The 11,647-nt window shown below is 47.4% G+C and overlaps 1 protein-coding gene across 1 annotated transcript; it reads left to right on the top strand.

The window, feature by feature from the left end:
* The first annotated feature begins 2,126 nt into the window (after window positions 1–2,126).
* AMHR2 (anti-Mullerian hormone receptor type 2) lies at window positions 2,127–7,681 on the top strand. The gene is made up of 11 exons (XM_045184254.2): window positions 2,127–2,175; window positions 2,480–2,662; window positions 3,035–3,226; window positions 3,496–3,570; window positions 3,750–3,883; window positions 3,997–4,227; window positions 5,593–5,707; window positions 5,849–6,021; window positions 6,226–6,373; window positions 6,545–6,677; window positions 7,557–7,681. Exons 1-11 carry the CDS (start codon window positions 2,127–2,129, stop codon window positions 7,570–7,572), a joined length of 1,449 nt encoding a protein of 482 aa, XP_045040189.2. The 3' UTR covers window positions 7,573–7,681.
* Window positions 7,682–11,647: the final 3,966 nt, after the last annotated feature.

Raw genomic sequence — 11,647 nt, 5'->3', positions numbered from 1 at the left:
TGTTTATACTCCTGGTCTGATAACGTAATTTTCTGGTTGCTTATTGATTTACCTTCTTGCCTTTTTAGACTATGAGTTCTTGAAAGGCAGGAATTACATATCATTGTAGGCCCAGCACTAATGAAATACCATAAGACTGGGACCTAATAGGTATTTTCTAAATTGAATGAATAAACAACTCCCTTTAGCCTTGTAATCAGTAGGGTCAAAGATCAGTTATTGGGCCACTGCAGACTTTAATCAGGGGATCCTGATGAAGATCTTTGTGTATCTTTATCCAGGAAGCCTTTATTCCTATCTTGAGGTCCTTTCTCAGGACTTTCCTAATCCCTTAGCTTTCAGATTTTTACTCCTTCTATCACCATTTCAACTCTAAACTCTGCTCAGAGCAGGTACACTTCCCATAAACCTGACTGGAATGTTTATCTTTGAACCAAGGCTTTGGGTGAGGAAACTCTGCCTTCCTGCCTGATCCTTACCTCGCTCCCTGCTGAAGGAGACAGTCTCCCGAGACACTCCAGACACAAGAAGTTATTTGACCTTCAATCCCTCCCCCACTCTCCTGTTCAGCCCCAGACTTATCTGATCTGAGCGCTGGTGAAGGAAGATAGCTGTAACCAAGTACATTCCAGTCATCTAACTGGCTGGGTCCTGCAGACTCCCAGAACGGCCCAAAAAAGGATGGGCAGCTGTCTATCTGCTTCTAGCCCTGATCATCACTCCAGCTTTGGCTTCACAACTACTGAACTTTTACTTTTTCATCTAGTCTCCCCAGGAGAAAGGCTCCAGAATCAAAGAATCAATACTCAGACCTTCATCCCTTGTGTAAGCCAGATCATTCCAAGAAAGGGCTTCCAGGCAGCCACCAGGGGGACAGAACACCCGGGAAACGGAACTGGTCCCGGTGACACTAATTCTCGGGAGCCAGCTGCTCATACCAGTGGAAATGGTTACCGTAGTTTCTCAGTCTGGTGGAGTTGGACTTCTGTCTCTATTGCAGCACAAGCCATAGTTCTCTCCTTCCATATCGTGCTGGCATTCCCTCTACACACCCTGTGACTTCCCTTCACATTTTACAGTCCCTGCAACTGAATAGATAACAGGAGGTGTACGATGTTTGTTTGTCGTGGAAAGTGGCTCTTGCTGCCTCCTCCCTGCGCCCTGAGTTTCTCCTATGTCTGCTGACCTCTGGTGGCGATAGTTTGAACTGTACCCTCCTTTTCTAGTTAGTGACCTGCTGGCAGGTAATGATGTAGTTTTTTTCTCAACAATCCAAATTCAAATATTCAAATACTGTATTACATGGAAATACTTACTGCTGAGTTTTGTATTTATTTTTGGGCTTTTCAGCCATTAAAAGTGAAAGTAATAATAACTAGTTTAATGGAAGAATTAGATGAGGTGATTGTAAAATGTATAGCCCTAGCTGTGTCCTACCACATAAGTGCTCAATAAAAGTTTGTTGCCTTCTCAATAATAGTGATTTGTTTAGTGTGTGACTCAAAGTGATTTTAAAAATTCTGGTAACATAAAATTTACCATTACACCATTTTCAGTGTGATTTTTTTTTAATTCTGAGAAATTTTACATAACTGATTTCTGATTCTTTAGTTTGGAAAATGAGGTCAACTCTAGTATGGACTGTGAAGCCTGTCTCTGCTGAGGGAGCTGTAGATCTGAGACCTGATAAAGGTTGGAAGGTATCTTGGGCACAGCTGAATGGCTTTGTGCACTTGACCTCACTTTGGTTTCCTGGCTGACAGGATCCAGTGCTTTCTTCCAGGGTTAGCAAAGGGCAGAGGTTTGAAGTTAGGCATCACTGGGTTCTCAGCTGGGCCTCCAAGCCCCCCTTCTCCCACTTTGCAAAGAAAAGAGGAGGTGGCTGAATAGAGGAGGATATGAGATTGGTTCTCTGCTCCTCCCTCTCTCTCCTTGCTTTTCCCCACACCCATCCTCTCCCCCACAGCAGCCGTCTCCCCCACAGAGACTGGAAAGAGGGAGGAGGGAGGAGTTGGGGACTGAGGGATCAGAAGCCCCATAGTGCCCTGTATCTAAAGGAAGCTATGGCCAGGGGCAGCTATGCTGGCTCATGCTCCCCATCTCCTGCTGCTGCCTCCTTCAAAATGATGCTGGGTACTCTGGGGCTTTGGGTTCTGTTTCCCGCAGCTGTGCAAGGTAAGTGTCTGCAGGGAGGTGCAGTGTCTTTCCATTCACCCAATGAGGCAAAGGGGCACTTGTGCAGCAGCCACCCCTTTGGAAGGGTGGTGAGTGGGGTGGGTAAGTGAGGGTGAAGGGTAGAGTCATGTGTCCCCATGGCGGGGGTCAGGTTCCAGGCCTTTGCTGACACTCTTTCCTCATATAGCTTTACCATGCTGGCCCTGGGATATGAAACATGTTTTGTCTCTCTTTGTGGCTGCTATTTTTGCCTGGGCATTCACTCTCATCTTGAACCCTCCCCCTTCCCCACCTTGGGCCACAGCACCCCCAAGCAGGCGGACATGTGTGTTCTTTGAGGCCCCCGGAGTTCGGGGAAGCACAAAGACACTGGGGAAGCTGCTAGATGCAGGACCAGGGCCCCCCAGGGTTATCCGCTGCCTCTACAGCCGCTGCTGCTTTGGGATCTGGAACCTGACCCAGGACCTGGCACAGGTGGAGATGCAAGGTGAATGGCAAAGTATATGGCAGTTGATAGCTAGGGTGGGAGACAGGTACATACATCCTGGGTTGAGGGTGGCAGCTGAGGGAGAGGAGGAGAAATGGAGTGTTTGGAGGGAAAGAAAAGCCCATATGAGATCGAAGGGATGCCTCTGAGAAGGGATTTATCCTCTGTCCCCAGACCCCATTATGCTTGCTTGAGCACATGTGTTTCGTTTCTCTCTCTCTCTCTCTCTCTCTCTCTCTCTCTCTCTCTGTGTGAGTACACACACACACATTTTTATATATTTATAGATATAGATATAGATGTAGATATCTTGTTCTCTCACTTAATCCTCTTCTCTCTTTCTCTCCTCTTCTCCCAATCTCACCCTATCAGGATGCCGAGACAGTGATGAGCCAGGCTGTGATTCCCCCCGGTGTGACCCAAGCCCCCGAGCTCAGCCTAGCCCCAGCTCCACTCTCTTCACCTGCTCCTGTGGCACTGACTTCTGCAATGCCAATTATAGCCATCTACCTCCTCTGGAGAGCCCTGGGACTCCTGGCTCCCAGGGTTCCCAGGCCATCTCAGGTAGCCCCCTGGGGTGCTGAACCAGGGTGGGGGCTGGGGCCCAGGTTAGGGTGAGAGGTAGAACTAGGGCCAGTTCTCACCCTACCCCCATCCCAAGCTTCGCTCCTCCTGGCCTTGAGAAGTTGGTTGCCCTGGTGACTGGGAGATAACGAGGCTTGTGACCAGGGTGGGGGTGGGTTGAGAAGCAAGATCTCTGAGGAAGGGGAGAGGAGCAGAGAGAGGATTTGGGGCAGGGCTCATCCAGCCTGCATTCTTGCTTTAATGCCCAGGCGAGTCCATCTGGATGGTGCTGGTGCTGCTGGGGCTGTTTCTCCTCCTGCTGCTGCTGGGCAACATCTTCTTGGGTATATTCTGCCCCATCCATCCCCTGTGACCCCTAGACACTGCCCCAAAGCTCTGACCCCTCTCCAAACTTCCTATGGTTCTGAGACCTTTACAACCTGACCCCTATGACCTTCCACAAAGCCCCTTTCCCAGTCTCCATGCCTGTGCCCCCTGACCCTAAGGCTTTTCTCTAACCCAGCCCTGCTACAGGGAAAGGCCTACAGAGTGAGAGGTGGGCCAGAGCCAGAGCCAGAGCCAGAGCCAGACTCAGGCAGAGACTGGAGTGCGGAGCTGCCTGAGCTGCCTGAGCTGCCTGAGCTGTGCTTCTCCCAGGTGCTCAGGGAGGGTGGGAAGCGTCCTCCAGGCACTCTCAGAGAGAGTGTGCTGAGGAGGAAGCCTAGCCCTGGTACTAGTTGAGCACCACACCCAACACCATATCTCCCCAGGTAATCCGGGAAGGAGGTCACGCAGTGGTGTGGGCTGGGCAGCTGCAAGGAGAACTGGTAGCCATCAAGGCCTTCCCCGTGAGGGCTGTGGCCCAGTTCCGAGCTGAGAGAGCGTTGTATGAGCTGCCAGGCCTACGGCATGACCACATTGTCCGCTTTATCACTGCCAGCAAGGGGGGCCCTGGCCCCCTGCACTGTGGGCCCCTGCTGGTATTGGAACTGCACCCCAGGGTGAGGACCAAGAAATGTAAATGTGTGTGTTTGCCGTATGAATGGGTATGGAGGTGTGGGGTAGGGGTGGGGGTGGTGACTGGATGGTGGCTGGGCCTTGTCCACACTTATTATTCTGCTTTAAAGTTCTTTTTTAAAACATTAAAAATTATTTTTATTGTTTTTTTCTTTTTTTATTGTACAAGAAATACTTGCTAATATTTTTAACTCAGAAAATAGATAAGGGAGAAATCAAAACAACTGATATTCTGTACCTTAAAGAAAATCATTGTTAAAGAAATACCTTGTTGCATAGCCCTCCAAATTCATTCACACATTCATTCAACAAATATTTATGCATTATGTGTCAGGCACTGTGCTAAATGCTAGGAAAAACATACCCTGCCTTTACAGATTTTATGGAGTAGTAGGGGAGTCAGAAGTGGGTCAAGTAAACACAAAAATAAGTGTAAAATATCAAGTGTTTTAGGTGCCGAAAGAGACAGCCATGGTACTGTAAGAGAAGAACATACAGACATGACTTGAGGGGAGGACAGTGAGCAGTAAGGATGAAGAGGAAGAAGCAGGCAGGGGCCAGACTACAATCTGCCTTGTGGGCCTAGTAAGGACTTGGACTTTATCAGCACTTACAGCTTTTCCAACTCTGAAACCTTGAATTCGGGAAAGTTCCCTCTTTGACCATGTGCTTCACCGCCCAGTTCAAAAATCACTGCTTTTCTGGTTCTGTTTGTTTAACTTCCCTGGCACATTGAAAGTGCTCAACATTTGTTGAATGAAGGATCCTTGCTCCTTTCCCCAAAATTTCTACTTGCTCCCCAACCTCTACTCTCCTACCCAATAGCTCTACCCCATTGGCCAGCTCTCCCATGCACACCTGCCACCTAAAGCCCTGTGGTTCATGAGGGGTGGCCTGGTCAAGTCACCCTGCCTCTTCTCTTTCTGTCTTTGTCCCAAGTTCTGTGAGGCAGTATAATGTGGTTAACAGTGAGTGACTAGACTCAGACTGTTTGCGTTCAAGCTCCACTTCTCTTTCACCAAGTGACTTCCAGCAAGCTCAGTGAACTCTCTGTCAAGCTCCTCATCTGTCAGAGGGGATTGACAAGAGTACCTACCTCCTAGAGTTGTTGTGAGTGTTACAGGAGGCCTGGCCCACAGTCAGTGCTCAGGACACTTGAACTAGAGTTACTATTTTTTTGGTCAACAGGACTGATGCACATTCTAACTCCTCTATTGCCTGTTATCTTGGCCTACAAGAGTCAGTGTGTTGGCCTGCTGAAAGATGTCTGTCAACTCATCTCTGCTCTCTGGGGTGGATCAGCCACCTCCAGCTTTGTGTGTCCCCCTCTTCTCTCTATTTCTCCTCAGGGTTCCCTGTGCCACTACTTGACCCAGAACACCAGTGACTGGGGAAGTTCCCTGCGGATGGCACTGTCCCTGGCACAGGGCCTGGCATTTCTCCATGAGGAGCGCTGGCAGGATGGTGGGTGAGCTGAGAACAGGAAGCCATGGGAGTCAGGAGCCACACTGCTATGTTTCTGATTCTCTTTTAGCTTGGAGGGGAAGGATTGGGACAAAAGAGAAAGGAAGATCCATGCCCCTTCAACCTTGGCTTCTCCCACAGGCCAATATAAACCAGGTATTGCCCACCGAGATCTGAGCAGCCAAAATGTGCTCATTCGGGAAGACGGGTCATGTGCCATTGGAGACCTGGGCCTTGCCTTGGTGCTACCTGGCCTCACTCAGCCCTCAACCTGGGCCCCTACTCAACCCCAAGGTCCGGCTGCCATCATGGAGGTGAGTACTCGGGATAAGGATGAGGCCTAGAAGGATGGTGGTGGTGCTGATGAGGATGTGCCCATTGCTGTAGCAACAGTACAGCTGTGGCTACAGCTTTTGGGATACTGCTGAGTGTGTAGTTGGGGGGATGTTGCATGGACGAGTGTTGTGGTGAAGGTTGCCAAGGAGATGATTTTTGTTCCTCCACACCTTTCTCTCCAGGCTGGCACCCAGAGGTATATGTCCCCAGAGCTCTTGGACAAGACTCTGGATCTACAGGACTGGGGCACAGCCCTCCGACGAGCTGATGTTTATTCTCTAGCTCTGCTCCTATGGGAGATCCTGAGCCGCTGCCCAGATTTGTGGCCTGGTAAGGATGGGAACGACAGTCCCCTCTCTTCCTCAATACCTCACCCATCCATTTCAGATCCACCTACTTCCTAACCCAGGAGTCTCTGCCCTTCTACCCCATGGTCTTTCCACAAGGAAGGTACCACTAGCACTAGCTGACATGTACCCCTATGTGCTTATCCCCAGACAGCAGACCACCACCCTTCCAACTGGCCTATGAGGCAGAACTGGGTAGCACGCCCACCACCTGTGAACTGTGGACCTTGGCAGTGGAGGAGAGAAGACGTCCCTACATCCCACCCACCTGGTGCTGCTTTGCCACAGTAAGAGACCACAGGCTGATGCGAAAGGGACCTGGAGAGTCTGGGTATGGGCTTCCAGGGCTTGTCTGCCAGGACCAGTTCCTCTACTCCTATCTTTTCATCTCTTACCACTTCTGGCTCATGTCCAGCTGAAGCTGGGCAAACTTTCTCTGTACCTCAGTTCATCTTCTTCCACTCTAAGCCTCACACAGACCATTTCTGAGACTCATACCTTCCCTTTGCTCAGTCATGCCCAGTCTGTCTTTCTTCTTCCCTATCATGAGTTAGTCCTCCTTGGCTTTGCATCTGCCCTGAGTTCTGTCCCCAAGATGGCTTCTCTACTGGTACACTGGTATCCAATAATAATTCAATCCAATAATTCCTCGTTCTGTCCTACACATCTGTGTTTCTGCCATGACCCAATAGAGACAGTTCTAGGTATAAAAAGGTAAAGCAGTAGTCTAAGAGTGAAATTTCAGGGGTCTGTACAAATAGTTTAACAGGGAAAGCCTTCCCTGTTGCTTGGTCTGACATGCACGAGTCAGACTGCACGAGTATCTGCTGCCTTAGGTAACAGAGGCCCAGGCACTGCTTGCAGAAGACCCTGTTTGCCTGAAATGAAGGAGAGCAATTTCCCATCAACATGTTAACCCATTAACCAAAATTAGCTCCTCAGACGGAAAAGAGGACACTTTGGAAGGCACCCAGAGAACCTGTCTCAGGCAACAAGATGCAGTGGGCAGGATTTTAGTGAGCGGGAGGGGCGGATTGCTCCAGGAAGAATGAGAAGTGTTGAAAACAGAGGAGTGGTGGACAGTGGATGCCTTTTAAACTTGGCGACTACTTAGGGGGCCAGTCAGGATCCTGGATTCAAGCCTGCCTCCTGCTCATTCTTCCCAGGACCCTGGTGGCCTGAGAGAGCTCCTAGAGGACTGTTGGGATGCAGACCCGGAAGCACGGCTGACAGCTGAGTGTGTACAGCAGCGCCTGACCACCCTGGCCCCTCCTCAGGATGCACACCTTCCCAGAGGGCTGTCCACATAGCTGCCCACCTCTCTGCCCAGAAGACTGTCTCTCAACTCCTTCCCACTGTCATTGTCCCTTGTAGGCCTCAGCTGAGAATCTGCAACTTCGACTTTCAGCAAGGCCCTTGTTCCAAGACTCTCAACCAGCCGTTACCATTTCTCATGTGTAAATATACAGTTTATGTGTCATCCCTGTGCAAACATACATATGGTGAACGTAGGCCTGTTTGCTCTGCCTCACCACTGCTTTTCCCCCTTGACAAATGCTCGGGTCCTTCTGTGGACATCCAGTCCACTATAGTTCTGACCCGTTACAGAGGGCAGGTGTGCACAGGAAGAGATAAAGTCAGCTTTTGTGGCTCCACGTCCCTTCTTGTGATCCTGGGTTCCTCCTGGCTCTCTTCTTTTCCTTTTCCTCCACAAGCCTTTATTTGGTGGGATCCCATGAAGGGCATTGGGAAAAGAGGGATGAATACAATGAAATTGCTGCTCTGAAGGTACTCAGAGACCCACAACTCACTTTACTGGGGTCCTGTACAGTGTCTTTGGAGGGGATGTCCTCTTCTGAAGCTCGAGTGGGAAGGCCTCACAGCACAGGATGCTTGAGCTGGGTCTTAAATGAACAGTTTTCCAGGAGTGTTGGGGGCAGTACAGCATTCCTGGTCCAGTGGGGTGTAGTATCACACCGTGCAGCAAGAAACTGCAAGTAACTGCAAGTAACCTGAGTAGCAAAAGTGTGGGGTGTGTGACAGGGAGAGAGAAAAGCTGGCATGGAGAACTGTAGGCAAGGCTTTGTGAGCCACAGTGAAAAGTTCCTTCCTTCATTTCTTTTTTGTGTGTTTTCTTTATTGGCTTTTCTTTCCCACCCAAGACCCCTTTAATACTGCGTGCCCCTCAAGGCTAGTCCTGTTACAGGTTCCTGGTTTATAGCTCTAGCTCAGTGTCTAACTATTCAAGTGCCCTTGGGCAAATTATTTCCTCTTTCTATGGCTCAGATTCCTCATTTGCCAAATAACCGGTTGAAGGCCTTCTTGTCTAATCCCAGAAGAGCAATGGGGGAGCCCTGACTTCACTACAATAGGATTGCTTCCTGCTTAGTGACCAACTAGCTCAGTGTCCACGGGCAAGTTACTTAACCTTTGGAATCTCAGCTTTATCATGTGTAATGTATAGATAAAAACACTTACCCTGCTTGCAGGGTCAATTCAAAGTGAAAAAAACAAAGGTGACAGGTCATACACAGTACCTGGTAGCAGTTGTGATTGAGCATTGAGATGATCTCTAGCCCCTTTCTAGCTTGGTTGTTCTAGAGTTCCAGGATTAGCCTCTGGAGAGCCCAAGAGATTTCACCTTCCTTCTGACTCAGCTCTCTAATTCTCTGACATGACCACCTGGATAGGCAGCCACCACCTGAAACTAAACACATCAAAATCCAAGCTCCTGCCTACCCCTCACCAACAGGTCTGCCTTCCCTTCTTCCCTGACTCTCAAGGACACCAAGTTTCTCTTGGTCCCAGAAGATCCCGATAAGGAAGATGTTTTTGTCCCCTCCTGTGGCCCCAGTTCATCCCACTCATACCTGGTCAGTTCTCAAGTCCCCCTGAGGTTGTATGGGCAGGGTTTGCTTCTGGGCACCACCCCCCTTTCCTTCCTCCTGGATCTGGCTGTCTCAACTACTGAAATTGCCTCTTGGCTGCCTATTTTTCCCCCAATCTAGATTAAACGCCACTCTCTAAATAATCTTAAACATAACTTTGCATTGTGTTTTGCCTCTGTGCAACAGCCTATTTGCCTATTTCATTACAATCTTGTGAGCAGCATTTACAGGGGAGGAAACCAAGTGCTCAGAGAAATTTAGGAATGTGTCTAAGGTTACATAGATCTTAAGTAACAAAGCAGGGATTTTCATCATTAAAAATGATGTTTATGAAAATGCCATAAATTATTAGAAATGGATAATGTCACATGAAAAGAATATATAGACCTATGCTGACAAGGGTTATATTAAATAAAAAATAAATATGCAGCCCTGGCTGGTGTGGCCCAGTAGACTGAGCGCTGGCCGGCAAGCCAAGAGGTTGCTGGTTTGATTCCCAGTCTAGGGCACATGCCTGGGTTGTGGGCCAGGTTCCCCACTGGAGGCGTGTGAGAGGCAACCAACTGATATTTCTCTTGCACATCGATGTTTCTCTCCCTCTCTTTCTTCCTCCCTTCCCCTTTCTCTGAAAATAATAAATAAAATATTTGAAAAATAAAAAATAAAAAATAAATCTGCAGTTGGTTGGACTGTTGTCCCACAACAAAAGGTTGTAGGTTCGATTCCTGGTCAGGGCACATACCTAGATTGCGGTTCAATCCTGTGTCCAGGAAGTGACCAATAGATGCTTCTCTCTTGCATCAGTGTTTCTTTCTCTCCCTTCCTCTCTCTCTAAAACACAATGAAAAAAAATGTCCTCATTGAGGATAAAAACATACAAACAAACCATAATCACAAGAAAAACAAACAAAACCCAATAAAGGAATATTTTCCAAAATACCCATCCAGTACTCCTCAAAATTATCAAGATCATCAAAGACAAAGAAAGTCTGAGAAAGTATCACAACCAAGAGGAACCTGAGGAGAAGTGATGACTAAATATAATGTGATATTCTAGAATAGAAAAAGGACTTTGGGTAAAACTAAAGAAATCTGAATAAAGTTAGTAACCATAAGTCAATATTGGTTCATTAAGGTAACAAACATACCATACTAATGGAAAATGTTAATAATAGGGGAACTGGGTATGGGGAGTATAAAACCTCTATCACCTTCTCAATTTTTCTGTAAATCTAAAACTGTTTTAAAATATAAGCTTATTGCCCTGGCTGGTGTAGCTCAGTGGATTGAGCGCGGGCTGTGAACCAAAGGGTCACTAGTTCGATTCCCAGTCAGGGCACATGCCTGGGTTTCAGGCGAGGTCCCCAGTGAGGGCCACAAAAGAGGCAACCACACATTGATCTTTCCTTCTCTCTTTCCCCCTCCCTTCCCCTCTCTCCAAAAATAAATAAATAAAATCTTCAATAAATAAATAAATAAATAAATAAATAATAAAAAATAAAGCTTATTAAAAACGACAACAACTATGACCATCTCCAAAACTTCAGATAGGCCATAAATATAAGGAACAAAGCAAGGGTTGTGGTAATCATTACAATGTTGACTTGCTGTAATTTTGAGTGGGCATATTGTAATATGCTGTATTGAAGGCATCAGTAACATAAAAGGCAGAAAACCTAGATTATCATTTTGACTCCCCTGTGAACTGTTAGAAATGTTTATTTAATTTTCACAGGAAGTTGAATAAATAATTCTCTAAGTCATTTTTCAACCCTATAATTCCATGATTCTATGATAAAATATGATTACTATACCAAATCCAGTGTTTGCCTAGTTGGTATTTCCATGATTAGTGATTCCATGCTCATGGAGAGGCAATATGCATGTAAATAAGCTTTTTAGAAACTGGAAAACATAAGTCTATGAATAGAGGTGTACTTATGGGTGAAAAACTCTGTGGCTGAAGACAGAGGGGGTGAACAGTGAGAGGACTGATTTTTTACCACTGAATTTTTACCTCTTGAATTTTGAACTATTTGTATGTTTTTTAAAAAATATCTTATTTATTTATTTTTAGAGAGAGGGGAAGGGAGGGAGAGAGAGAGGGAGAGAAACATTAATGTGTGGTAGCCTCTCATACGCCCCACGCCAGGGGACCTGGCCCAAAACCCAGGCATGTGCCCTGACTGGGAATCAAACCGGTGACCCTTTGCTTCGCAGTCCAGTACTCAATCCGCTAAGCCACACTGGCCAGGGCACTCCTCATAAATTTAACTTGTCTCTCAATATCAGTGGAGGATTGGTTGCAGGATCCCCTGTGTATACCTAAATCTGAGGATGCTCAAGCCCCCTGTATAAAATGGTACAGA

The sequence above is a fragment of the Desmodus rotundus genome, chromosome 3 (assembly GCF_022682495.2).
Source record: "Desmodus rotundus isolate HL8 chromosome 3, HLdesRot8A.1, whole genome shotgun sequence".
NCBI lineage: Eukaryota > Metazoa > Chordata > Mammalia > Chiroptera > Phyllostomidae > Desmodus > Desmodus rotundus.
This window is presented reverse-complemented; position numbering and strand designations above follow the sequence as displayed.